At 48.1% G+C, this 25,492-nt stretch overlaps 2 protein-coding genes across 3 annotated transcripts in view; one reads left to right on the forward strand and one right to left on the reverse strand.

Moving 5' to 3' along the window:
- The window catches only part of egfra (epidermal growth factor receptor a (erythroblastic leukemia viral (v-erb-b) oncogene homolog, avian)), a 55,862-nt gene extending 53,159 nt beyond the window's left edge, over window positions 1-2,703 (forward strand). For both annotated transcript variants that reach the window (XM_023815602.2, XM_023815605.2), the window contains one exon: window positions 1,036-2,703. In XM_023815602.2, the coding sequence (XP_023671370.2) occupies window positions 1,036-1,385 (350 nt within the window). In that variant the 3' untranslated portion in view covers window positions 1,386-2,703. The remainder of the gene's footprint in view (window positions 1-1,035) is intronic.
- Window positions 2,704-3,319: 616 nt separating this feature from the next.
- npc1 (Niemann-Pick disease, type C1) lies at window positions 3,320-24,248 on the reverse strand. Its single transcript, XM_023815649.2, has 25 exons — window positions 24,071-24,248; window positions 20,025-20,153; window positions 19,694-19,800; window positions 19,069-19,232; window positions 17,571-17,738; window positions 16,487-16,736; window positions 16,292-16,371; window positions 15,187-15,557; window positions 14,581-14,807; window positions 14,395-14,495; window positions 13,985-14,087; window positions 12,595-12,784; window positions 12,216-12,398; window positions 11,695-11,809; window positions 10,361-10,488; window positions 10,041-10,175; window positions 9,793-9,882; window positions 9,348-9,538; window positions 9,131-9,246; window positions 8,570-8,696; window positions 8,111-8,311; window positions 7,228-7,459; window positions 6,553-6,666; window positions 6,144-6,306; window positions 3,320-5,814 (listed from the first exon to the last, which is right to left on the reverse strand). Exons 1-25 carry the CDS (start codon window positions 24,146-24,148, stop codon window positions 5,732-5,734), a joined length of 3,846 nt encoding a protein of 1,281 aa, XP_023671417.1. The 5' UTR covers window positions 24,149-24,248; the 3' UTR covers window positions 3,320-5,731.
- Window positions 24,249-25,492: the final 1,244 nt, after the last annotated feature.

Here is a 25,492-nt window from a genome sequence, read left to right on the forward strand (position 1 = left end):
CCACACTATCGGGCTTCAGTCCCGTCTGTTGGCCTCGTGCCTTGACAAGTGGCCGCCCTTGGTTTCATGCGCCGTAGTTCGGCACTCGAAAGGCATGAGCCCTGACTGCTGGCGTAGTGCAACTCCTCAACTATAAAAGGTTTTAACAAGCAAGGTCTATCCTCAAGAAGTGCAGACAGTCATGAATGTGTGCAGGACAATAGCCAGTCCCAGAATAAAGTGGTTAAAATTGGCCAAACATTCTCAGAGGGGGGAGGGGGAAAAAAATGAAATCTGCAGTCTGGTTTCACCCCCAATTATATGAATTCATACATACGCATGCCGCTGCAGATTATCGAATAGGACGTTGAGGACCATAATTTTACAGTTATGTATTCGCTGATTTACTGCAGATGCATTGTGGATTTTCGACAAATGACTGGGGGGGGGTTCCAGCAATTGTTAGGTTGGCAGCAGGGTCCAAATCTGGAAAAGCAATTAGCGATTAGCTACACATGACCGACGCTCTTTGACAGAAAGGGGGGTGGGGGGGTTCATTTTAAGATAGAAGCACAGAGAAACTTCTGTGGTTACAGACACTGTGATAACTACCTGGAAAGCCAGGATATGAATAATGATGAGGGGAATTCCATATGTCCTGCAGTTAATACAACAGACACACTTTGAGTATCACAGTGTCCTACAAAGTCCTGAACAAACAAAAAACCTAAATATGTTGATGGAGAATCATTGAATGATGGTGAGGGGCAGGGGGGTGGGGGGTGGGATTTGTTTGATTTAGTAATTTTGGACAAACAATATCATGTGAGCAAAATAGCTATGCATAACTTTTTAAAAAGTGGACTTGGCCCATGGAATTTGGGAATCCCTGTGCAATGGCGACCTCTGCTGTATGGGATCAGTACTGCAGCAATCTTACATTTGGGCTCACTGTTTCACAAGACCAACTGTATGTCAGTTCAGTACAGAGCGATACAATTTACTACTAGTCAGGCTTCTGTTCTCCAATGGTCTATTTTTCTTGCTGTCTTGCAGAGTATGTCAACGAAAATGGCACTGGGCCGCTTGACATGACAAACCCCATCTACCAGAACCCCCTGCCATCCAGCTCCACGGTCCCCGCGGTGGCGTCTGACGAGGCGGAGGCTGAGTACCTGAACTGCTTCAAGCTGGAACTTTCTCAGCCCGAGTACCTCAATGTAGTGCAGCCCGTCTTCAACAAATCCCAGAGCTGCGGGCAGAAATTCGGAGCCCAGACCAGTCTGGACAACCCGGACTATCAGGAAGGCTTTTCTGCCTTTGGACGTTCACGGGCCAATGGTCACCTGCCTGCCAAGGAGAACGTGGAGTACCTGGGCCTTACTGTGGAAGCGCAGGTCCACTAACTGCCCCCAGAAACTCAAGGTAGCAGAGGGACAGACAAACTTTAACAGGGGTGCAATAGACTGCTTTCATTTGCTTCTCTTATCGGTGTAGTTTCATAACCAGGCTACCTGGAGACAGTCCTCCAGGTGCAGGAAGTCACCTTCAACTGAGAACATTTGCCCTGTGACCTATGACCTGTGATGCTTCAACTGAAGTGCCCCAAGCTCGCATTTTCATGAGAATTCGGGACGGCACCATGTTCAGCCACTGGATGTTGTTCAGAATGAGCCCTCCTTAAATTCCGCTACGGCCTTGTGATCCCACCTGCTCTTCGCTAAACGTGGAGGTACTGAAGTTACTGAAGGTACTGAGGGGCTTAAGTCCATTTATCCTGTCTGAGGTTCTGTCTTGGCGAAGTAGTTAATAATATCGTACGTCGGATTCTCTGCTGGTTCTTGGCCACTGACCCAGTCAGGTAGGTTCAAAGGGGCAGCTCTTCGGCCAAAGAGCGCCCAACTAGATGATGGGGGAGCTCGAGAGCTTCAGCGAATGAGAGATGACTTTTCGGAAGCCGATCGCGGCAGCCACTCTTCTGTCACGACGGATGTGAAGGTTGCGGAAAGACGACGACGACTTCGTATCGTCAACGAGCTACACAGGGGCGTCGTTGCTGGGACCCTTTCATGTGCTGCCATAGATGAATGTTTTGTAAATAAAAAACAGGAATGTTTTTACCTTTTAGGTTTAAATCTGTACAGCTGCGCTCAGTTGGAATCTCTTGGTTTATCGAGAAATGGGAGATTTGGACGGTCTGCTGAAATCTTTGGTCAGATTTTAGTACGCCGTTGGTAAGCCATCACAGCCTGTATAGAATGGTCCAAGGGTCGAAAACTGGACAAAATAAGTTGAAGATTATAGACATATTATATTCATGTATTTGTATTGTTTCCATTTGTAATTTACTTATTTTAAATTCCTGAGAAAATGCACTGTTCCCTTTGCTCTGTTCTACCCAGTGTACATGTAGCCTAACCACACTCACTTTTCCAGTTTTTTTTTTTATAAATCCGTTTACCCTTGGCTAAGTCTCTAGATTTGCTCTTCAACTTAGACCTTCCTGTGGGGTTCAGGTTATAAGGTGAACAGTTAAACTCCAACAATGCAGACTTTGGTGAAACACATTTTCCCTATAAGGTTTGTCGTACTTGTCTGTCGCTAATGTTATATTGTGTCATACAGGACAACTGCAGATTAAAGCGATTTCTGCAGCCGTTGGGTGCGTCGCTGTATATGTCTACATTGTTTATTCCATCAATAAATCAATACTTTTTTTTTTAATGCATTGTGGGATTCTTTTCCTGTTGTGACAATGTAGTCAGGTGTCTCTAGACTTAAACAAGCAGGTGTAAAGGCTTGTTTAAATCCTGAATTTCATATTTTAAAACTGAAATGGGAGATGGTTGCTTTAAGAAGTAGAGCAGTCTCAGGAAACCCCTCCAACTGCCACCCCCAAAACAAAGGGGGGCGGGGTGTTTATACTCAACACAGCTGCAGCCCTCTGGGGGCATATTAACTTATCCAACAGTTAAAAGCTTGGATTACACCCACTAGGCATCACTGGCTCAACAACATGTTTACTCAAGCTGATTTGCCTCGGACAGCCTTGACTAGGGCATCTCAGAGGTCACTAAAAGGCAAACTGGATCCTATGGCTGCTTATCGTCCCAAGAACACTGTTTGGAACCCTAATTAACAGTCAACAGCACCTCCATGATTTAGGTTCTCTACATGGTATGTGGCTTAATTGGTTAGGTCTGATCAGGTGGTCACCAGTTAGAATACACAGGCTGGTAGTGTAAAACTGCCTTTGTCACCTTCAACATCTCCAGCGATGCTGCCTGAACTTCCCTTTTAGTTGATGTTGACCACTCATGACACAAGAGGGCGCAAAAGATTCAACTTTGTATAGAAGTAGTTTATTTCTAAAAGGCAACATACCAATACTTGCAATCATTGCAGACAGTTTGACACTTAAAAATTACATATTATTTATTTACTTTGCCAGTAAGATGTCAACTGTCAGTTTGCTAGGATACTGACAGAGCATCCTGCACTTCCTGCAAGCTCTCAAGAGGTTAATGCATACAAAAATTGCTTTGCAAAAAATAAAGGCACCTCCAAATGTCCTGTGGAGATTCCTCATGTTCAGAAATTAACCTTCTAGATACTAAATGATTAGCTGCAGCAGGGACGTAAGTTTTAGCAACAACAACAACAATCCTTCAAATTGATATTTTGTGAAAAGGGCAATGACTCATCCTGGTTAGTGTCATAACCCTACCTGAAGGCACAGGATTCTTCACAATGACGGGATGCCCCAGGGAAGACTTTGCCCTTCCTTTGTGACATTAAGTCTTCAGGCACAGGGAAGCAGGGTGGAAAAGAGAAGGCACCTACAAAACGACACTCCTGCTTCACCCGTAAATGCCGGCATTCTCCCTGCCAGCGGCCCATCTCCCATACCTGCTCATCCTGGGCAGGGTACCAGGGGCCCAGAGCCTATCATGGAAGCTACATGCACAAGGCAGGAAATGACCCGGGACAGGCTGCCTACCAATCACAGGGCACTCACTCTCTCTCTCTCTCACTCACACACACAGCCTCCCTAGCATATAGCAAGCAGAGAGCTACCACACAGCCAATATGAATTCAAGCTCTCTTAAAACTAAATCTACTGGACGACACACAAAAAGCCATTATTCATCATTAAGTTTCAAAAATATACTGTGATATAAAAGTAGAGTAAGTTCATCAGAACTTCAGAAAACCACAACTTTGACAGTCACTTCTTATTTTGCCTATAAACACTGACATTGTACAACAGCACAGAGGCTGAGGGTCATTCAAACAGATAACTCCGATCTGACTGCGTAAATGTAATGCCTAAATTCGTAAAAAGATGAAATGTGGAATTTTAGTTCTACATGCAGCAAACCGCAGCACATTAGTCATGACCTGGCATAACGCAGCTGGAAGCGCGGACGTCAGAACGCCGATAATTCCAGCGTGTTTGGAAGTTTCAGTTCTCCGATTGCTACTGAAGGGAAAAAAAGGTCAGGAGATCTGGGCTTCAGGAGATCTGGGCTACAGCAGATCTTCTTGACATAATTTGACCATAGGGGGACACAGATGAAGCATGTTCTTTATGCGGGTGGGTGGGTAGGGGGGGCTACTTTGGCTTTTCTGCACATACAGAGACAAGCCGACAAGCAAAACAACTGAGCATCGGATTAGTACGATTAGTTTATTCAAGAAATCACTGCCATGTAGCACAGAGAGCGCCTGGAATAGCTTTCTGCCTGGAACACTTCATTGGTGAAATCGTGACAGAAACAACATTAAAAAAAACAGGAAAATTTTTCGAGTTGTGCGCTGCCCAATTTCATGGCCTGTGCACCGGCAAAAACGGAGCTACGGAGGACACGGGGGGGGGGGGGGGACACTTCCGGCAACCGCGTGTAGCGCTGTACTGCAGAAACTCCCCAATGGCTGGAGGGCCTTCACCCCCCTGGACCGCCAAGCCAGCAGGGGGCGACTGCAGTAGGCGTTTACCAGCACCTCCAAACCCCCCCCCCCCCGGCATCGAGGTCCTCATTAAAATGAGCATCGGCAGTCAGGGAAAGGAGCCTGTGACAAGTTGTTTTACAAAAACAAAAACCTTTTAAGTTCCCTTGTAGATCGTCAAACCGCTTGTAGCGACCGCGTCGTCCCGTGGTTTCGTGTCTGACAAGGAAACATCGTGAGATTTTCCAACTGGCAACTTCTGGAACAAAAATCTCTGCAAAGCCCTTCTGAACACCCAAGCCATTTTACAATTTGTCATGTACAAAGTTAGTTAAACTCATCGTCTCACTTTGTGAAAAAAATGTTTAGCCTTTATACAGTTGCACATACAGATCCATTAAAAAGCAAATCTGTCTGGATGCGCGTCTGATTCAGTGTCTGGAAAGGACGATCCGGCACAGCAGCGGCTACTGGGTCCCTATACCGCTGCTAGAGAGGAAGACATCAATGTCCCTCGTCGACACTTGACTCCATGCAGTGAAACCCCCGCCCCCCACCCCCTCGTGTCCAGGGTGTGGTTCCGTGCGGCACGGTGCTTGTGTAGTGTTGCCGATGGATGAAAACGAAAAATAATATTACGTGCCAGGTGGTGTGTGTGGTTTTGAGAGTTCCTGAGTTAGAGATGAAGTCAGCCTGAAGTTTTTCTGGGTGGGGCAAGCATCCGTGTGCGATCGGAGGACGAGATCCGAAGCTGGCCCACGCCATCGCCGAAAAGCAGACCCACCCCTATCTTGAGAAGGCCTTAGAGGTTCAGCAGCCGCTCCCTCTCCGTTCCCACGTAGCGTTTTCGAGAAGCAGCCAGTTTGGCTTTATTTACAGAGGGACCTGCAGAGTAGTGAGAGAAAAGTGGTATTAGCTTTAAAGGAGCACGAGAAGCTCACCGTCAAAGCCACGGTGGGGCAAGAAGAACATCAAATCAAACCCGCAGAACAAGAAAATTCTCCCTTTTTTTTTTAAGGTTCATATATCGCGTGACATGAGGGTGAGGGAAGGACCATTCAGCTGTCAGGTCTAATAAGGTTCCAGGTACATCGGAGAGGTAAACAATCCACTAAGTAGCGCAAATAATTGCTGTTAATAAAAAGCACATTCCAGTGCGAGGAGTTCGCTGTGGAGGCAGGCAGACGGGAGCGGCTGGCGTGAGGAGCCCCCACCTGCGTAACTCAGCAGCACGGGCAGGAAGATGAGGCCGTGGGCCGCCCCCAGAAGCACGATAGCCAGGTACATGCGGAAATAGAAGACCTGGAATATCTGGGACTTGGAGAGGGCCAGGATAAGGATGCCGCCGAACTTGGTCAGAGTGATTCCGCTGAACACCTGCAGAAGAGCGGAGTGGGAATTTACGCCGATTACTGATAGATTCCTCATAGTGATTTCATTAAATCCGCAAATAATAAGTATTATGCTCTATATGTGACTTCATCCCCCCCAAACAGACAGCAGGTGGCGTTTAGCTTGAAGGCTGATGTAATTCGCGCCATAGGTGTTCATCAGGTACGTCCTTGATGTAAGTGGTTACCCTGGGACCACCTGACCGGACTCCACTAGCGGTGGCGTACTTACGGAGCTCCCCATGTTAGCCAGCGCCTGTTCGGCCCGGTCGACCCGCGTGCTGCCGGTGCCGATGGAGAAGGCACGCACGATGTGGCTGCAGAACTCCACGGAGATGCCGCAGGTCTGAACACGCACACACACGCACACACACAGATGAGTACCACTGACAAACCCTCTCCAACCAATAAAAGGGCTTCACATGAAACGGGTCGACATTGGGACAGACCCCAGCTGCAAGAACTTCAGGAAACCTAGTGGTAATGCGAGAAAAATAAAGTCATATGCAACTGAAAGTGCAGTAAAAAAGACAGAAAAACTTTTTTTTTTTGTTATTGCTTTATTGTTTGTGGTTGTATGTTCATTGTCTTAGTATTTTTGAGAGACTTGTGTTTTGTAGTTATGTTTCGTTGCCTTTAGTGAATCTGGTAGTATGTCTATTGTGTGCTTGTAAACTAGCCGCCATTCTTGGCCAGGACTCCCTGGAAGAAGAGTTATTGTAACTCAATGGGACCTTCCTGGTTAAATAAAGGTTAAATAAAATAAAATAAAAATAAAAAACGTAAGAATGAAAGAGAAAATAACGGGAAAAGACAGAAAAAGTAAGAGAAAACGAGGAGAAAACGAGAAAAAAAGATTACAGAATACAGTGACCCGGTAATGCAGACCAAACTCCGGCTCGCTCACCATGACCAGGTTGACGAGCGACACGGCATTCAGGCTGATGCTCCAGAGCCACATGACCCCGAACATGTTGACGAGGATCATGGCGATGGTGATGCAGACCATGACGGCAGACCAGAGCTCGAAGCCCAGCAGCACGGTGGTCACCACGAAGATGGCCGCCAGGGACACCCCCAAGTTGAAGGCCGTGTCCGCGGCGATGGTGAGGTACTGCTCGTAGAACACGTAGAACACGCTGCAGGGAAGGGTCACCATGGTTACGGCTCTGCAATGCTGTCCCCACAAACCGATTCACACAAAGACGCTCAGCCCCATTGCATCATGGGTTTTTCCCATTGTGTGTTAGTGGGTCATCACACTCTTAGGTACCAATTCAAACAATGTTTTGCATACTTAGATGTGTTTACAGTGGTTTTCCAACAAACACAGAACTGGGGAGTCCACTGCGTCTCAGACTCCACGACAAACCCAGCCCCACAGTCACAGCACAGACAGCCTTGTCTAATCTGACGCTGGACCTTGAACGCTTCATTTCATCAATACCAGGGAGGGGCCACCACCTTCACGCTGAAGGCCGCTCACTGGAGTCCCTCTGGCACACCTTTAGCCCAGAAAAAGCAGCGCGGGCAGAAGTGCTCAATACTAGCCATTAATTCCTAGAAAAATGTTCCAGTATTGCACAGAATGCTATTCGGTCATTTCAGACATTCACATGAAAACCCAAGGCTGGCACCACAAAGTACAACTTTAAATACCGCGTCTTTTAACGAGGCTGTGATTTCACAGGCCCCGGAATATACTTAGCTAAATTAGTAGGCCAAATCCCTCTTATTGGTCAGTCAGCGGTGGAGCTGGCCAATGGGGCGCAGGGGGAGGGGCAACGTACCTGTAAGGAAAGACGCTGTAGTTCTTGCCCTGCGGGGCCATGGTGCGGGTGATGTTGTCGGCCAGGATACGCGCCATCTTCATGGCGTCGATGAAGTCCTGCGAGGTCTGCAGGATGGTGTGGTAGGTCATGAAGTAGGACGCGCCCACGTCGGTGCCGTTGTGCGTCAGGGCCACCGCAGCGCTGTAGGCCGCATGCCCTCTGGTGGCAGGGAGGCAGGAGATACCTTGGTGAGGAGCTCCAGTGAAGCCAGCAAACACTCCAATAAACAGGCTGAGGCTCAACTGTACTGCACACGCATTTTAGCCAGTGATATTCGAACTTTACAATGAGCTATAGGACACTGAACTTCAATAAAATCCTTATTTCAGCCTGACAACAAAACTACTACGTATCTGATATTTATTTTTTCATAAAGACACAGCAGTGGCTGTTCGGCTTAAAGCTGGAGACTCTCACCCTTTGCCGCATTTGGGGTTGGGATTGTCAGACAGGAACATGGGCAGGAACTTCATGAACTCGCCCTCGGTGGGCCTGGTCCTCCCTTGTGTTGGGGAGCGGCAGTGAACGCAGGACTTGTCCACCACTGGGGTACAGTGTGAGGAGATCGATGACCATGTGACACAGGACAAAATGGGATGATGACTCCCTCCTACTACCATACAATTACATGATCACACACATTTGTTACTCAACTGTAAGACCCGGCCATAGCAGAGCTCCACATACATCTTAAAACCTTGATCCTGACACTACAAACTAGGCTCTACATGTTGACCTTAAGCACTAATCCTACTGAAACATTTTGCAAATTCCCATTTGTGCATGATCCAGGGATAACTTAAATCAGAGGCTTGTTCGTAGGCATCCAAAGTGCGTTTCAGCGATAATTTTACAGTTCGACATGACGCAAGGTAAACGACAAGGAAGCTACATCGGGGCTGTTTAGCTCCAGCTAACATCGGGAGTAAAGTCAACGGGAGACGGTGGTCCGTACAGCCCAACCGGACGAGAGCTCACCGGAGGCGTTGCAGAAGGCGCCGGACGTGTTGTAGATCCTACAACATGTGGATTCCGGCTTCACCCAGTCGAAGTAGTCATCCAGCCAGGACGAGGACGGGAAGCCGATTCTCGTGCTTTATGGGGTGGGGGGGAGCAAGGTTTTACTACAACTACAGACACACTGATCAGGCGGCACGACGTAGGTACTGGCATGCTGGTCGGTTTGAGGACTCACTAGTTGCTCATCTGAGAGGCCGTGTAGAGCTGCTGGATGAGAGAGTCGTTGTTGCAGCCCACGCCCCCACAAATGGCATTTTGCCCTTCCAGCGTCCGGTAGTCATGGCCGTCCTCCACCACGAAGTAGACGGGCGCGCCGGTGTGGAGGTATGCGCTCAGGTTGGTGAAGTAGTGCAGCATGTAGGAGTCCTACATGACAACGTCCGCCGACGCGCGGTAGAGAAAAGCTAAATATGAGGTACACCAAAAACACCGCGCTCGTCGAACCAACACGTCAACCTTATGACCACCTCCTCCCGTAAACCTACTCATTTCTGGATCACATAACCACGTTTGGATCTCAGCAGAATTAAAACAGAAGCCTAGCCCCTAATGGCGCAGACAACTCGGTAACACCTACAAGCTGACTCTACGTTAGCTACATCAGGCCGACCGTTACTCACATCAGGCATGGAGAGCTTCTGGTCCAGGCCGATGTCTACCTTATTTATCACAGCAATGCTGAAGGACAGCATGCCCACAAACACTGATACCTGCGAGGGCAGAAGGGGATTATGAGTAATTTACTGAAAGCTCATCAACAAAGGGTCATTTCATCATGGAACTGGAAGATCCCAAACTGATGAGAGACCATCCTCTTCTGCGCAGAGACTAGCTCTCGGTGCGAGCCGGCCATGTGCAGGATACTCACCACGATGGGCCGCACCCAGTCCTTCAGAATGAAGGGCGCATAGATCTTCTTGAAGAACCTGAAAAGGAAGCCGTCGGTCTTCCCCTCCTGGCCCTCAGGCAGCTTTATGCAGCACATGATGTCCAGGCGGTTGCTCTGTTTTGGATAGAACCATGACAGAGCAAACAAGCCCAGGTGAATTCGACAGCGGCGGTACTATACTCCGCAATTACCGCAACGCACAAAAGGCACCTACACATCATAAATATGGCTCGGAGTGGTCCGCCTCGGACTGCCCCCACCCTGGTCAGCTGACAACCCCCCCTCCCTCAGGGACTGACCTCTTGCCTTCGGATATCCAGGCCCAGCAGGCTCACGAAGCAGCTGATCTGCAGCAGGAAGTCGATGAAAACGGCCAAGCCGGCAAAGAGGGAGAAGGTGCGCACGGCCGGCATGGTGGACAGAGCACCTGCAGAAAGGTCCGACAGCAGGCCCGTGTGTCACAGCACCACCACCAACCAAAAACTCCATTTTTCAATATTAACGCAGGTTCCTTTAACAGACAAGATGCTTCCTTTTAAGGTCAGATTTATCGTTTTACCTCCAGAAGTGCCGACCGTGGCCCAAAGTTGATGGATTTATAAAATATCTAAGCGCAAATGCACATTAGCACCTCGCATGCCTGCGCATGCATAGCGTTACACTTCACCGCATATCTTGCGATGGTGCTGGATTTGCACCACTTAGTTTCATGACATTTTCGTTTAGTTTCATTTCATTTTACAGGCTGCACGTAAGCAATCTCCACCAGCACAGAAAGGGATATTCAGCCAGATATTCTGATTTTGGATTCGCGTTCTCTTTCCTCTTTATAAAAGTTCTGCGCGGTCCCTGTGCTCGTGTCTGAGTGCGTGTTTATGGGTCTCGATGGGTACCTCAGTCACGGAGAGTGACTGTATGTGTCCCTATAGTTCAGAGGGAACCAAAACTATAAGTGACCAAAATGCCATGTCGCTGGATAGCAGCAATTTTAACTGATGGATAAAAACTAATATTTCAGATATGGGATACTTAGGTAATAGCGCAGATCCAAAAAGGACCAAAATGAACACTTCAAAAGATAAGTGAATATGATTTCTATAAAATAGAAGGAGAAATGGATCGGACGGGGCCAGGAAATGTGGCGTAGATGTGTAAAGTACACATCAGGCAGGGTGGTTAGTCAGGCTACGTTCACAAATCAAAAGAATGACTTCCTAGTAGACAGCTGTGCTGGTTGGCTAAGTTACATCACATGTCTATGACAAGGTGTCTCATGTGTGACACATTCGAAAAGCAATTCAATGTGAGCGATCAGCATGCCAGACACAGGTGGTGAGGAAGTATGGTACGGATTGGGTAGTGTCGCCCGTTATTACTGGCAACTGAAGTTTTATGAGAGGATACAAAATATCACGACCTCCACGAGCTGCATGAAAAGCACATCATGGACGTCTTCAAGCTCGACCATGATATAAAAATCATCAGATCGCTCACCCCTGCTCTGCGCAACTGCATGCTGAGATGCAAGACGACGCCAATTCTCTCACACACACACAAACAAAACCACTGTTAGCATCTTTAGCACGTTCCGCTACATGAGTGAACGGGAAGACGCAGGGAAAAGGAGCCGTACCCAGGAAGAAGGCCACAGTCTCCGAGAGGGAGGAGAGGAACATGCTGGGCGCCACGTCACCCAGGATGCGGCCGATCTGCTGGTGAAGTTCCTCCTGGGGCATCCGCTCGTCCCTCTGAAAGGGCAGGGAGAGGGGTCACACTCCATAGGCAAACACAGTAATCTAATCCGGCCTGGACTGTCAGCCCTCGCTATCCGATCAGGGACGACACGGGGGGGCACTGGGTTTACATGGCCTTATTTGCAAACCTTTCACTCGTGTCTGCTCGAGATCATTTTGGAGGGGGCCAGCTTCAAGAGGATAAATACCAGAGAGCCAATATAAAATCATTATAAAAACATCCAGAGACAGACACAACCTGCAGCTAATTGCTGAGGTGGAAACTTCAAATGTGCAGCAACAGAAAATGACATGAGAAGATGTGGTCATGTGACCATGACATGTCAAAGTGCACTGCGACACTAACGGGAAATTAGTGTGTGTGTCTGTGTGTATGTGGGGGGCAGGAACAGAGGGGCACCTGGTACGTCTGCACAATGATGAAGATGTTGTCCACGCCCACTGCCAGGACCAGGAAGGGGATGACCTCGATGACGATGAGGGTTAGGGGCACGCCGGCATAGCTGAAGATGCCCAGCGAGCAGGCCACCGAGCCGAGTACGATGAGGATCCCGGCGATGCCCAGCGAGATCTTCGAGTCCACCTGCGCGGAGGAAAGACGGGTTGGACACGTTCCGGAAAGTCAAAATGGCACAAAACGCACAATCAGAAGAGTGACAAATGTTGGTTTGAAAAGAAAGGAAGGAAACCAAACAAAGGACTCCACTAAAACTAGGCTGGCAGGGATGGGGGGGCAGGAAGTATTTTGGGGGGGGGGGGAGGTTAGGGGGTGGACCAACCAGCAGGCGTCGGAAGCTCTGGATGTGGCCCAGCGCCAGGGAGATGTAGACAAACATGATGGCGTAGCTGATGCCGATGGTGAAGATGTCGCTGCTGCTCTCGCGGTCGATCTCGTCCTCAATGCTGCGCTCCGCGCTGAAGGCAATGGTCAGGTTCGGGTTGCTGTAGTTCTTCACGAACCGGATGAATCTGAGTGGGGGGGGGGGGGGGGGGGATTGCATTTACACTGTCATTGGCAGGAAAGCAAAACGTAGAAGGCGGGCGATACGTCCTCCACTCCACCACACACGAGGAAGTTAACACCACAGATACAGATCGCATATACTGTGCGGTGCCAACGGCTCTCGAAGGCCGAGCTGACCCACAATTCCAGTGTTTCCCCTACCATTATATTAGGGGGGCACCATGCCCCCCCAACGGCACCTCCCACCCCCCTCTTGAAAGTCAAATTAATGTTATTTTCTATATAGCGCCAGATCGCATCATTAGTCATTAAAGGTTACCTTTCCTATAGAACATGTTTATTAAACAGACTAAACAGCCTTATGTTATTTATCTTATTTACACAACAGCTTGTCATTTTTGTCTCTACACGGTCGCGTGTTTACAATTCTCCTCTGCTCTCTGTATCGCGCGTGGCGGAGTTCCGCCCCGATGCGTGCGCACAGACACGTGCGCGCACACACAGGTGAGCACTCTCCCAGCAGCGGACGGAGAGCGCGCGTCGGAAAATATGCCGCTTCAATCCACCAGCACAGAAAGGGATATTCAGCCAGATATTCTGATTTTGGATTCGCGTTCTCTTTCCTCTTTATAAAAGTTCTGTGCAGTCCCTGTGCTCGTGTCTGAGTGCGTGTCAGCAGTGTAAACTGTGAGAGGGACTTCTCAACCATGAACAGGGTAATAAATACTTCTCGCAATCGGATTTTCTGCTTTAAACTATCACTATTTTAAGCTCTCAGCGATCACGTTTAAAGCCTAACAGTTAATGTATTTGCAGGTCAAGACAAACATCCGCAATAGGCTGCAAGAAGACCATCTAGCAGTCTGCATGCGGATCTCAATAAATGGGCGAGACGTTTCTCACTTCCCATATCAAGAGGCTCTAGAGATGTTTTTCCAGAAGCCCAGAAAGATACACTGCAGTGACAAAAGCTGCACACTTTGTGGATAATTGTCATAAAAAGAAAAGTTCTGATGTTTAGTTCAGTTGTTATATTGACTGCTGTCATTAAAAGAAACACATGAACACCATGAATCCTGTGGGTGTCCGGCACAGATGACCACAGACTGCTTAGTTACCCGACGCCTATCCAACAGCTACTCTGCTGGGGTGTGGCGTGACCGTGCGCACGCCCCGAATCGCGGCAGCGGCAGCGGCGGACTCACTCGGCCTCCCAGGCCAGCGCCTTGTTCAGCCTCTCCGTGTCGTTGTGGTAGTTGTTCACTGGGAACGTGATCACCAGGGCCGTGGCATTGTTGTAGTTGGCAGCTGCGACCGGAAATTAGATTTAGCGAGTCACCAAAGAAACGAGGTTATCCAACAAAGCATGCAAGTACACAGCCATCTCCGCCAGTACAAAACTGTATTCCGTGTCAATAAATGCAGAAAAACACTGGACGAAGTTCAGTAGTGCATCTAGACGTTATTAAGGATGATTTTCATTTATAAAATGTGAAACTAGGGGCTGAGACACAAGATGCCTGATTACACCCTTGTGTAGCCCATGAGTTGAGACTCGGAGACACGCTCTAATCAAGAAAAATATTGGAAATGTAACGCGTGGCGTGAAACTCACCGTCGTAGCCACCGAGAACAAGCCAGGGGAAGATGGGGCCGCCGAAGGTGCCGAGGCAGGGGTCGTGGAGGAGCCCCGTGTCGTTCAGCGAGGCTGGGGCGCTACGGCGGCAGCGGGTGAGATTGGGTAAGTTTACAGTGCGGCAGGCGGTAAGAGTGCCTGTCGGAGAAAGGGGGCGTGGCTCACCTGACGCAGTACAGGAAGTGGCTGTGGTAGTCCGCGTACGTGAAGAACTCGTCTCCTATCTGGTGGTCGAGCACCTCGTGGCTGTTCTGGAAGTAGTTGAGCACGCTGAGGATGGTGCAGTTGTCGTTGTAGGGGGCCAGCGGGGCCAGGCAGATGTCCTTCAGGCGCACAGTCCCGTTCCCGTAGCTGGCCTCCAGGTTCTCGATGTCCGTCTGGAAGTCCAGCACCTGCGGCACAGGGAGGTTAAGCTGAAGGACGTGACGGTGGGAGGGAACTGGGAGTGTCATTCAAACACAGCTGGGGAAAATGGGAGAAGGCCAACCAGTCACTCAGGGAATCAACCACATGAAACATCACACACACACAAACACGCAAACGAAACTAAAAGAAAACATTTTCGTAAACATAACTAAACGAAAACCATATTCCACATAAACCGCTTCCTAAACAAATAAATGTTAAATACGTTTCCTTATTTTATTAATGGTATTTAACTAAAGTAATGAATTCTCTTTAATTACCATGAAGGCCACTGAAAAACCTGTCGGTGGACCTCCAGTACTCAGGAGGCACAGAATGCAGGCTTGGGTCCCACTGGCCGCATACCTGATGCAGCACCCCCTTGTCCAGTGGGGCACCAAACGGCACGTCAGGACCGCCAAAGTATGGGGAGAAGGTGGAAGCCGAGTGCAGGGTGGTGGTGATGATTAGCTGCTCCGTGCGGAAGAAGGGCCCGAAATGGCTGTCGAAGTAGTCCTTCTCCTGGCGGGCCTGGCTGCCCGGCGCCGACCACAGCTCCACCGGATCGGTAGTGACGCGCATGTAGGCCAGGCCCCCCGAGCACGCCGCCACAATGACCAGGCTGGCCAGGATCACGGCCAGCGGCTGGCGCACGCACAGCGACCCCCAGGCCGAGAAGAGGCGCCGCAGCGCTTCCTCAAAGGCCTCGCCCAGCGTCTCGCAGCAGGTGACCGCGCCTGCAGGGGGCAGTATTTCACAGCTCACCAGCTTTTACGGCGAAAGCGGTTTAAAAAAACTGACCGAAACTGAAAACTGAATTGTGTAACTTAATTTTAGAAACAACAATATACTGCTTAAGAGCACATTTGGCTGAAGTGTGCTTTTGTTTTTTTTTTTTGTTTTTTTATAAAAACCAGTGGTGTTAGGAAACCATACAAAAACGTTTCACTAAAACATCACCACAAAGGCTTGACACCTCAAAAAAAAAACACACTATATACTCAGATGTTTGTTTCAATAGGTGCAAACATCTGATTGTCATTTGTGGCCCTTTCATAAAGCAGAGAGACGCGAGTATGAGCCACACACACACATCTAGTCAACAAACACACACTATGGATGACACAGATGGCGTGATAATAGAGGCAGGTGCCACGGAATATCGAGTAGTGAAAACTTCTGCTTAATGGTGCACTCAAGCGAGGGCAGGAAACCCAAGTTTCAGCAAAAGAAACGCTGCCTGTTAAAAAAACCAATCACCCGTTTAACTTGTGATTCTGGACACGCAGATAAGGGGGAATTATCCTCAAAGTTTATTACAGAGCCATTAAAACTGAGGTTTATGAAAATTTAAATCCAGTGGAGCATTGCTGGCAACAGAAAACAAGTCAACTATAGCAGTCGGGTGAAAAGCCAAGTGAAAGATTAACGTCACGAGTCGCCGATGCACTAGTGCAGCAGAGACACTCACCCGAGTCGCCGTCTCTGTTCACGGAGTGAGCGCTGTTGCTGTCCAGGATAGGTCCATATTCTGACAGGATGGCTCTCCTCCTGAGCAGGACAGACAGAGGCACTCATGCCCACTTCTGAACAGAGTCACTGTGCGCTTCTGCCAAAGCGCTGGCAACCAGAAGAACAACCGTGGATTATTTTCAAACGTCCTCACCTGTAGCACCAGGTGCCCAAGACCCCACCGATGAAGACCAGCAGGAAGACTAGGTAGGAGATCCACATGATGACAGCCATGGCGTCCATGCCCAGGATGGTCCAGGGCGGGGGCAGGGGGGGCGGCACGGGCATGGGCCCACACACCAGACTGCAGTCTTGGCACGAGCATGGTTCCGACCCGTCCGGGAGGGACTCGTTGCAGCCACGTGTCGCGTTGGTCATCGGCGTCATGGCGGCCATCGGAACATCTGCGACAATGAAGGTCACGCAGTTACACGGACATATCTTCAGAACAAAACCTGCCCCCCCCCCCCCCCCATCAGATTTACGACTTCCTCGAACTTTCCAAAAACGGAACCAACAACTGGCAGCAGAGGGTTCTGATTCAGTGGCTGGTTTCATGGGATCAGAAACAGACTGACATCCTGTCCAGGGTGCCTCTCACCCATGAGCCCCCACCCCCCCCCCCACTCAGCCTCAACCCTGACCAGGACAGGCAGAAGATGGGTAGGTGGAAAACAAACAAAAATTTCAGTAACCTTGAGCAGAACTTCATGAGGCAAAAAATCAATCAAATCTGTTGACTATTTATATTCCGCCAAGCTGGACACATCTTCAGACCATGAGTTTCCACCAAGCAATGGCCCAGTGTGGGTGCCTGGTCCCAGAAACCACTAATCAGTGTAACACAGCTGAAAAATTTAAGTATCTTGGGTCACGTTCCAGCAGCTGTTATCTGCCCTTTATCATCAGAACCGGGATTACCAGTGACTGGACCCTAGCGGGCAGAGAATGTTTGAGCGCAGCCCTGACGTACGGAGACGTCCATTTCTGTTCAAACCCAGGGAAGCGCACTTGTAATTGAAAGATTGCAAGTTCAATTCCCCGACCAGCAAGGCACCACTGAGGTACCCTGAGCAAGGTACCACCCCCAAGCACTGCTCCCCGAGTGCTGAATTAGCTGCCCCCTGCTATGTCACGACGTCACATATGGGTTAAATGCAGAGGACACGTTTCGTTGTTGTGCACTGTGTGCTGTGGTGTGTCAAAGACCACTGATCACTAAATTCAGAAAATTTCACCTGTAAAGATGGGGGTGATGGAGAAGGGAGCCTGGCCATTGTTGATGCTGAACATGTACTCTATCCAGTTGGTGGCATTGCAGTCCTTTGCGTCCTTCCCACAGAGGAGCGAAAGGGCCTTGACGTTGCTCGACGGGGCCTGAACGTCCATGCAGGCGTTGAACATCGCTGAAAAACACCACCTCTCATAAACCTTAGCCTTGAAGAGATACCTCCAAACTCTCACCCACACAAGCAAATACAGGAATGAATACCAAAGACCATGTCAGATGTATCTGCATTGCAACACAGAACAATTGCTTAAGAGCCTTACTCACAAATACCATTAGGCAGTACATAATCTTATAAATCAAATATTAGAGTAGTTCCTTAAAGATTAATCATTAACCACTGTTTGGACAGCATCTGATACTATTCAGCCAGCAAAGAGGCTATTCAATCAAGTCCTTCTTTGACATACACTGAAACATCTTTAAACTGAAGATGAGCATTCTATAGTAGGGCTGGCCAATCTTATCCACAAAGGGCCGGTGTGTATGCAGGTTTTTGCGATAACCTTTAGGTCAGCTGTTCAAACCCAGGTGTGAGGACTCTTCAGTCAATCAGTCCTCGAATTAGTAATCTAATTAGTGAGTTGCAGCGAAAACCCGCACACACAGCAGCCCTTTCGGGATAAGACTGGCCACCATTGCTGTATAGTCACAATTGCACATAAAGCTTCACCTAAAGCGAACTCAGAAGTCTCAGTCTGGATTCACCGTAACTGCCTTGTTATGCAACAGGGTGACGTGTTCACTTCCTGACACACCACGCTGTTGCACAAGCAAAGGCTTCCCGAACAATGAGTTAAGATTATTTTCCAAATGAGAAATAAATGACTAGACTGTAAATGCCCGCCATCAGATTTTACAGTGATGGAAAACATGTGCCGTTTTCCATGAATTTAGCCACTGTCATTTCTGCATTCTTCCTGTGAAATGTTCTTTGTTGTGACATAAGCCGGTCGCCAAGCAACTTCCATTCAAACATGAGTTCTGGATTCAGCAACGCCGGATTTTATACCCTTTCACCACAATCCCTTTCATCCACTTTCAAACGGGACTAGGGATACCTAGGCCTTTCTAACCAGTCCTTGGAGGAGAACCCTAAAGACCAAAAATCACTCCTGTTCTTCGGCACTCGCCAATGACAGACTACGGTCATACCAAGAGAGACGAGAGTGAAGCCACACAAGGTATTCTAGGTGAGGTCAAGCTACATTTCACAACTACCAGATGCTTTTGTCCAAAGTCAGGATCAGACAGCACGGTCAGCCTGTCCTTGGAGGAGCCGTGGTGAAGTGCACAAAGGCCCAATGGTGACGTCACTATATCAGCTACAGGATATGAGTCCTACGTGCAACGATATTCACGCACGCAACCATCTACAATGAAGCTGAACAAAGAAGAACTGAGATTCCCAGCAGCTGTATGGCCAACTCCCCACAAGGCCTCCTCACCGTTGGCGAACGTCTGCCCGATGTAGTACTGCAGTTCCTCCACATTGGTCTTGTTGTGCTCAGCATCGGGAGAGAACTTGGTGGCATTCAGGAAGAGGCTCTGGCGCGGGCTGCACGTCAGCTCGCAGAACAGGTTTACCAAGTTGTAGAAGCAGGCAGGACACCTGCGGAGAAAGTGAGAGGTGGGGTGTGTCGTCACGGACGCCGCGGTGACTGCAACACATCTGCATGCACAATCTCGAGGAAGCATGCGTCACAGCAACACCGCATGACCGATGACTAGTGGAGTGATATTACAAGTGAAGCAATGCTTCAATCTGATTGGCGGCCGTTTGTGAGGTGTTTTTTCACTGACCAATAGAGAGGCAGCTGTTTTACACACAGATTCTTTCCTGTAGGTTCCCAAAACCTTCAAAAAGGCAACCATTCCGGTACAAAAGTAATGTGGAGATTTACTCTTATCATGACTGGTTATATATCAGTCGTAGCATTGAATATAAAAATAAACATACCACCTGAGATTTATAAGCATTCTCAGCTCAGAGTGCTTCTGGCTGTATTGCGTTTTAAGAGACGTATCGAGCATGTGATGGCCGACAAGGTGGTGTTTAAGACCGCTACTGACCTTGAGAGGAACTGAAGAGGAAGCTGAAGACTCCCTTTCAGGGTCTGTAGCTGCTGGACGTCACAGCAGAGGCTGTCGGTTCCATAGTCCAACCCTGGGCACAGCTCCTGTATGGACAAATGGACAAACACACACACGATTTGTTTTCTGAAGACTTACAAGCAACTGATTCACACAAACATTCCCCTTAAAAAGGGTTCTTTTTGCGGAGTGTCCCAACCACTATTGTTCAGTATAATCCTTGCATGGACAGATGTGTCTCCATGGAAAAACAACAGAAAGATAGCCCACATTTCCCCACGCAAACCCCACGCCAACCGGGCCGACTCACCGCCAGCAGGTCGTGCCCCTCCTCGGGCAAAGGGATGGGGGGACCAGTGTAGTTACAGTTGTAGCGTTTCCCAGGGACCTTGGTAGACATGCCGCACTCGCCATACCACACGCAATGCTGAGCAGACACCTGAAGGGAAAAGGGGGGTTAGGTTTGGTTTCCCCATCTAGAAAACAGGCCCAGGTTGCATGAACATAGACAGGGCTCAAATACAATGTTATTTTTAAAAACTGTGACATGCTTTCGCATAGTAACTTCCACCAGCGCAGATATATTTACGATCACATGAGGAAGCGAAAGGCCCCAGCGAAGAGTCAGGCGTTCTGCGGCCAAGAACAAAAGAGCAATCATGTGTCAGCTGGGCCACGCGCCAAAGGAGAGGCAACAACAAATGAATCCGATTGGACTAAGCGGAGCGAAGGCAGGACCGAAAACGCCAAGGCTGCGGCTGGCCATCTGCGGGACGCCGGTGCATCGATAAGACAAGACCACTGCACACGAAAGCCATGTGCTCTGCTTACTAGGCTCACAGCCTCCTGGAGCGTTATGAAAATGCCTGAAAAGACGAGAAGCTGTCAGCTTGTTAAAGTGCATGCAGAATACTGGCCTCACATCCCCTTTCAGCACAAAGCAACCTGACAAAAGTGAATCTGCCTGCTAACCCTACGACCCGCTTTCACCTGCTTCCCCTTTCAGCTTTTGGTGGCCATGTGGTCAAAATACAATTACCAGTAAAATCCAGTTATAAAGGACTTCAAGGGACCTGGCAAAACAGTCCGTTATATCCAAAGTCCGTTATATCCAGAGTTGCTGAAAGCCCAGAACAGAACTACAGGACACCATTTACTCATGCCACACCCCAGCAGACACACTTGTGGTATAGATTATTATATTGTACATGTAGTAATCCAACTTTACCTGAGCAGATGCGTGACTATTAATAATCCCGACTACGTATCTGCGCTGGATATCACCAGCACGCCACGCACCTTCTCGCCGGAGCCTGCATGTCCGTTATAGCCGAACAAAACTACAGCTAAAAGCAGCCCTGGGGACCAAATTGTTTGTCTGTTATAAGCGGAATTTCGTTATATATGCGATTCTGCTATATCCGATGCTTTTTCTGCATGTTCTTAAAGGCGCACGGCCGGGACCAACGGACCTTATCTGTTATGGACGATATTCCGTTATAAGCGAGTCCACATTAGTTTCGCTTTTGGCGCTTGCGTGTAAAATAAGTAATAAAATCGATTTTCATAAAAACACATCGTCCTGAACTGTAAATTCGAATTAATTAATAAAATCGATGTATGGCCCACCTCTACGTGAGACTGATCAGCTGATCACCAATCAGACCGATCAGGCTGAAAATCGGCCCATTTCGATCGCTGGCTGATCGATCGGTGCATCATTACTTTCTAGACAAGCACAAAACCTTTAAGGACGTGGATCCATGCTCCAAATAGCAAGAGCAGCCATGACCACAGTAACTAGACAGCTTTGTTGTGCTGTAATGTGCGGTTCAACCAGGGACTCTTGCTTCCTATAACATGTGCTACACAAATAAAATTCCATCCTACTCAACGAGCAAGAACACCTATGCTTGTGTGGTACAATGTGTTGGTGGAAAACCGACCTAACCACGTCCTCTTTCAGTTGCTTCAGAGAGTCAACAAAATGTACCTTTCATGGCTTGCCAAACATATCTCCTATAAAAAAAAAAAAACACACGATCAAAAGCCAAAAGCGAAATGCTTCAGAGTTCATCGACTTGCTGACTGTAAGGGTAAACGAACGGCTACCACATCAGCTGACATCAGGAGATGATTGCTGAGCTCAGCAATCAACAATCCACATGCAACCAATGGAGGAGGGTGCCGTCCGTTTGGGACAGAACTTCATCTCCAGCACACAATCGCGTGCAGGACAACCATGGCAAGAACAAACTGGCTAAGGGACACACAGGAAACCGTGAACATTTGCCTTAGAGAGAAGCACAGAAATCCCACTCTAAAGCTGGGTACATACCAAGCCATTGGTAAGAAACAAGCGGCTCCCATCGATTGTGAAAATTTGGACTGGGACACACCGAAGTGACTAGTGGTCCAATCAGAGCTCTGTTTCGTCAACCAGCTCTGGCGCTGATTCAACATGCTGAGTCCGATAAGGACAGAGTGTCCATATTGCCACACACACCGGACTGACAGGCAGTCACAGAATCACGTCGACAACCTGACAAGGCCAAAGAAATGATCTGCACCTGTCTTCTCCTGTTGATTATGAGAATGTGTGCTGGAACACATCAGCACAACTAGAGGTGGCGGTTGAAAACAGCCCAATCATAGAGCTTCGACAAGCTCAAAATCGCCCAAAACAGTGCCAACAGGAACAGAGTCCAAACATGCTGCACATACCAGCGCAACAGACAGTCACCAACTCATCGACAGCCCAATGCTTATCGAGAGCTGAAAATCGGCTCAGTGTGCTACAGGCTTAAGTGATACCGTTGCATCCAGACAGGACACAACACAGGGCGCAGAACAAGAGGATGTCCCCTGAGGAAAACTGATATGCCTGCTGTTACTTCCATGCCGCCAGTGGAATCAGAAGGGACTATTAGGGAACCGGACCCCTCTGGCTGAGGTGTGAGGGACATGGGGAACCCGTCACCCCAATTGGGAGAGGTACAGGTTCCTGTTTATTTCAGACAAAAAAAAAGAGAGAGACAACCAAGCATGGTACAGCGAATCATGTGATCAGATGTCACATGATGGTTTTCCAAGCACGCTTGTCATACATGCTAAACACAGCACAAAAACATAGCTTCAGCAAAGTCAAAACTGAAAGCTCATACTTAAGAGTAAATAAAACTTTAAAACCCCAATATAACCAAATAAAACATTGTTTGCAATCAGAGTGTGTTTTCATTCCCCACAAGTGTCCATGGCAACCGGCCTTGCAAACGAGAATGCAAATGAGGGTGGACGGGCACAAAGATTATGGTTGTTATTCACTTAATGCTTTTTTGACAAAGCTTTGATTGTAAGGTCCCTGAATTCAATGCCCCTCTGCCAACCACACACAGAGGAAGTAAATAGTCTAAAGACACACTGCACTTTGAGTTTAAACACTCAAAGTCTAAAACTCAAAAATATTACTAAGCAGAAACTAGAAAAGTAGAATGCAGAAATTTACAAGATGTTGCAATTGTTGCCATTTATGTAGCTAACCAGTGTATGAAGTTACTCCACGTAATGCTGGCTCTGACGTGCACAAGTGGTGCCCCTTATACTGCAGGGGATACAGGCTAATGAGGTTTCGGAGATTATTATATATTTTTTTATATTTGTCAGAAAGATAAGTCATTAACATTATCCACACAAATAACCGTATGCGTTTTAATCCAAACAGCCGAAGACTGGGGGGAAAATGGTAGCAGTTAGAATCAGGGTCAGTATTAAGATCAGGATTAGGTGAATTAATGAAGCGTCGGACACCATTTCTCTGAAACAGGACTCTTTAAAAGTGTCAAAGCAAAGAGCTGCGAAAAGTTGACCCCCCCCCCCCCCCCCTCAAAAAAAAAAAACAAACGTTTAACCGGCCTCTGTGAAGCGGCCGAGCCCGTGAACCGTACCAAAGGCGTGAAGATGCTCCGCCGGCAGGCTGCACTCGCCGGGGTGGCGGGGGTCGGCGGACGTGCACTGGCAGGGCCACCAGCGGCTGAATCACCGCTACCAGTCAGGCGCGATTCAAGTGACTCATGTTACCCCTCATAAGCCGAGGTAACTTTTAACACTCCCCCCTCTCCGGGCCGGTGGCTGGGCTTTCCGGCCCCGCTGAGAGGCCGGTGCGCTCCCTCCCGAGCCCCGACTACCGAGTATAGCACCGGCGGCACTTTGCCGGCTGCTTACCCCCGACCCACCAGGGCCTTTTACCGACCACACTGTCGTTTGAAAACACAGCCCCGGACCCCGGCGTCATTCGCCCTACAAACAAACCGGCTCGACCGGCCGTTAAACTGTGAGGGAAAAAAAGCTTAAACTCACCCATTTGTGCGACACCTCGAGAAGCAGCGCGAAGAGGCAGAGCCAGAGCAAAAGCGTCGTACCCGGCGCAGCGCCCATCCCGGAGACGCGGCTCGAAAGCAGCCTGTGACTGACTAGGCTGAACTACCAGCACCTTCAGTTTGCGGCGGGCGGATCCGCTTCCGGCCGTCAGCTGAGGCGCCGCCGCGGAGCTCCGCCTCTTCCCGACCGTCGCGTCTTCCAGCGCCCCCTACTGTATGCATCAGAGAGAGCTACAGCTCGTTGGGTCTCGGTCGTAAATAACGTTGCAGAGAAATACGGCAGAGATGAACTATGGAAAGTCCTTCCTATTTAAAAAATATGTGCATATAAAATATAGTTAATATTAAATTATCGTTTCTATAGATATAAGGAATACTCCTTTTGTCATTCAGTGCCCGAACGCAAGAAACGTTGTCGGTACTCAAGGAAAAAAACAAGAACATGCCCGTAATGAGTACTGACCACTTAAAGCGACTGGATACAGTGTTGTGACTGCTGAGTGATGCCAAACGCCGAAATTCTTCAGAACGATCTCAAATTTATTAACACATATAATCCATTTATTTACGATACCCTGATGCTGGTACATATAACTTCGTGATTCATCGTTTCAGAAGTTTAAAATCAATATATCGATGAGTGGTCTCTTTCAGATTCTGTACGTGCATTTTAGTTACGCTGAGCATATTTTAATATTACAAACATTAATTAATGCAACTTAAGGGTTGCCAAGTTTGGTCAGCTGACAATAGTAAGATCAGTCCGAGACAAGTCTGCACATGCATTTAGATGTATGTAACAGTTTTATTATCATGTAAATAGTCTGTATGGCTTGCAAACTGCTCCGACGATTTTATGTAGATAACTTTAGGTTTATAATGGAATAAAATAGGTTTGCTGTAAGATTTCTTGCGAGCGTGAGAGTCTGAAAGCGTGAGTTTGCAACACTGCAACTTAACGATTTTCAAATATCGTAAATGTTAGATATTGAAATTATTAAAGATGTGTAAATCTTAAATATATACATTTTGAAGAGGAGCATTTTATAAAAATCGATCACATGATCTGCTGCACGAAAGTATTTGATTTGTGATGCGTAAAAATGTGTTGTCTCGTTCCAGAACTAATACCCTAATTCAATTTTATATGTAGCCTATAGTCACTGGAAGCAATTTACTTAGTATAATCATTTTCTGTTGACAGAATAGAAATAAACAGTTTTAATATTGACTCGGTTGGGTAACAATATGGAAACATCGCATTACACATTCCAAATACAGAACAGAAGCTGTAAGCTGTCTTTGCATGCTTAATCATGCCTAGTCAATGTTTCATCGATACAATGCCTTTGGGAAATTAATTCAATGAAGAATTGATATATTTGGATTGGGATATGCATTA

Source organism: Paramormyrops kingsleyae, chromosome 4 (assembly GCF_048594095.1).
Source record: "Paramormyrops kingsleyae isolate MSU_618 chromosome 4, PKINGS_0.4, whole genome shotgun sequence".
Taxonomy (NCBI): domain Eukaryota; kingdom Metazoa; phylum Chordata; class Actinopteri; order Osteoglossiformes; family Mormyridae; genus Paramormyrops; species Paramormyrops kingsleyae.

Coding starts and splice junctions, on each gene's coding strand:
- npc1 (XM_023815649.2), bottom strand. CDS start 24,148: ATGGGCGCTGCGCCGGGTACGACGCTTTTGCTCTGGCTCTGCCTCTTC. Junction 19,233..19,693: donor CCTCTTCAGTTCCTCTCAAG/GTCAGTAGCGGT, acceptor CTTTCTCCGCAG/GTGTCCTGCCTGCTTCTACA. Junction 7,460..8,110: donor TACAGCGTCTTTCCTTACAG/GTACGTTGCCCC, acceptor CCTTCCCTGCAG/CGTGTTCTACGTGTTCTACG.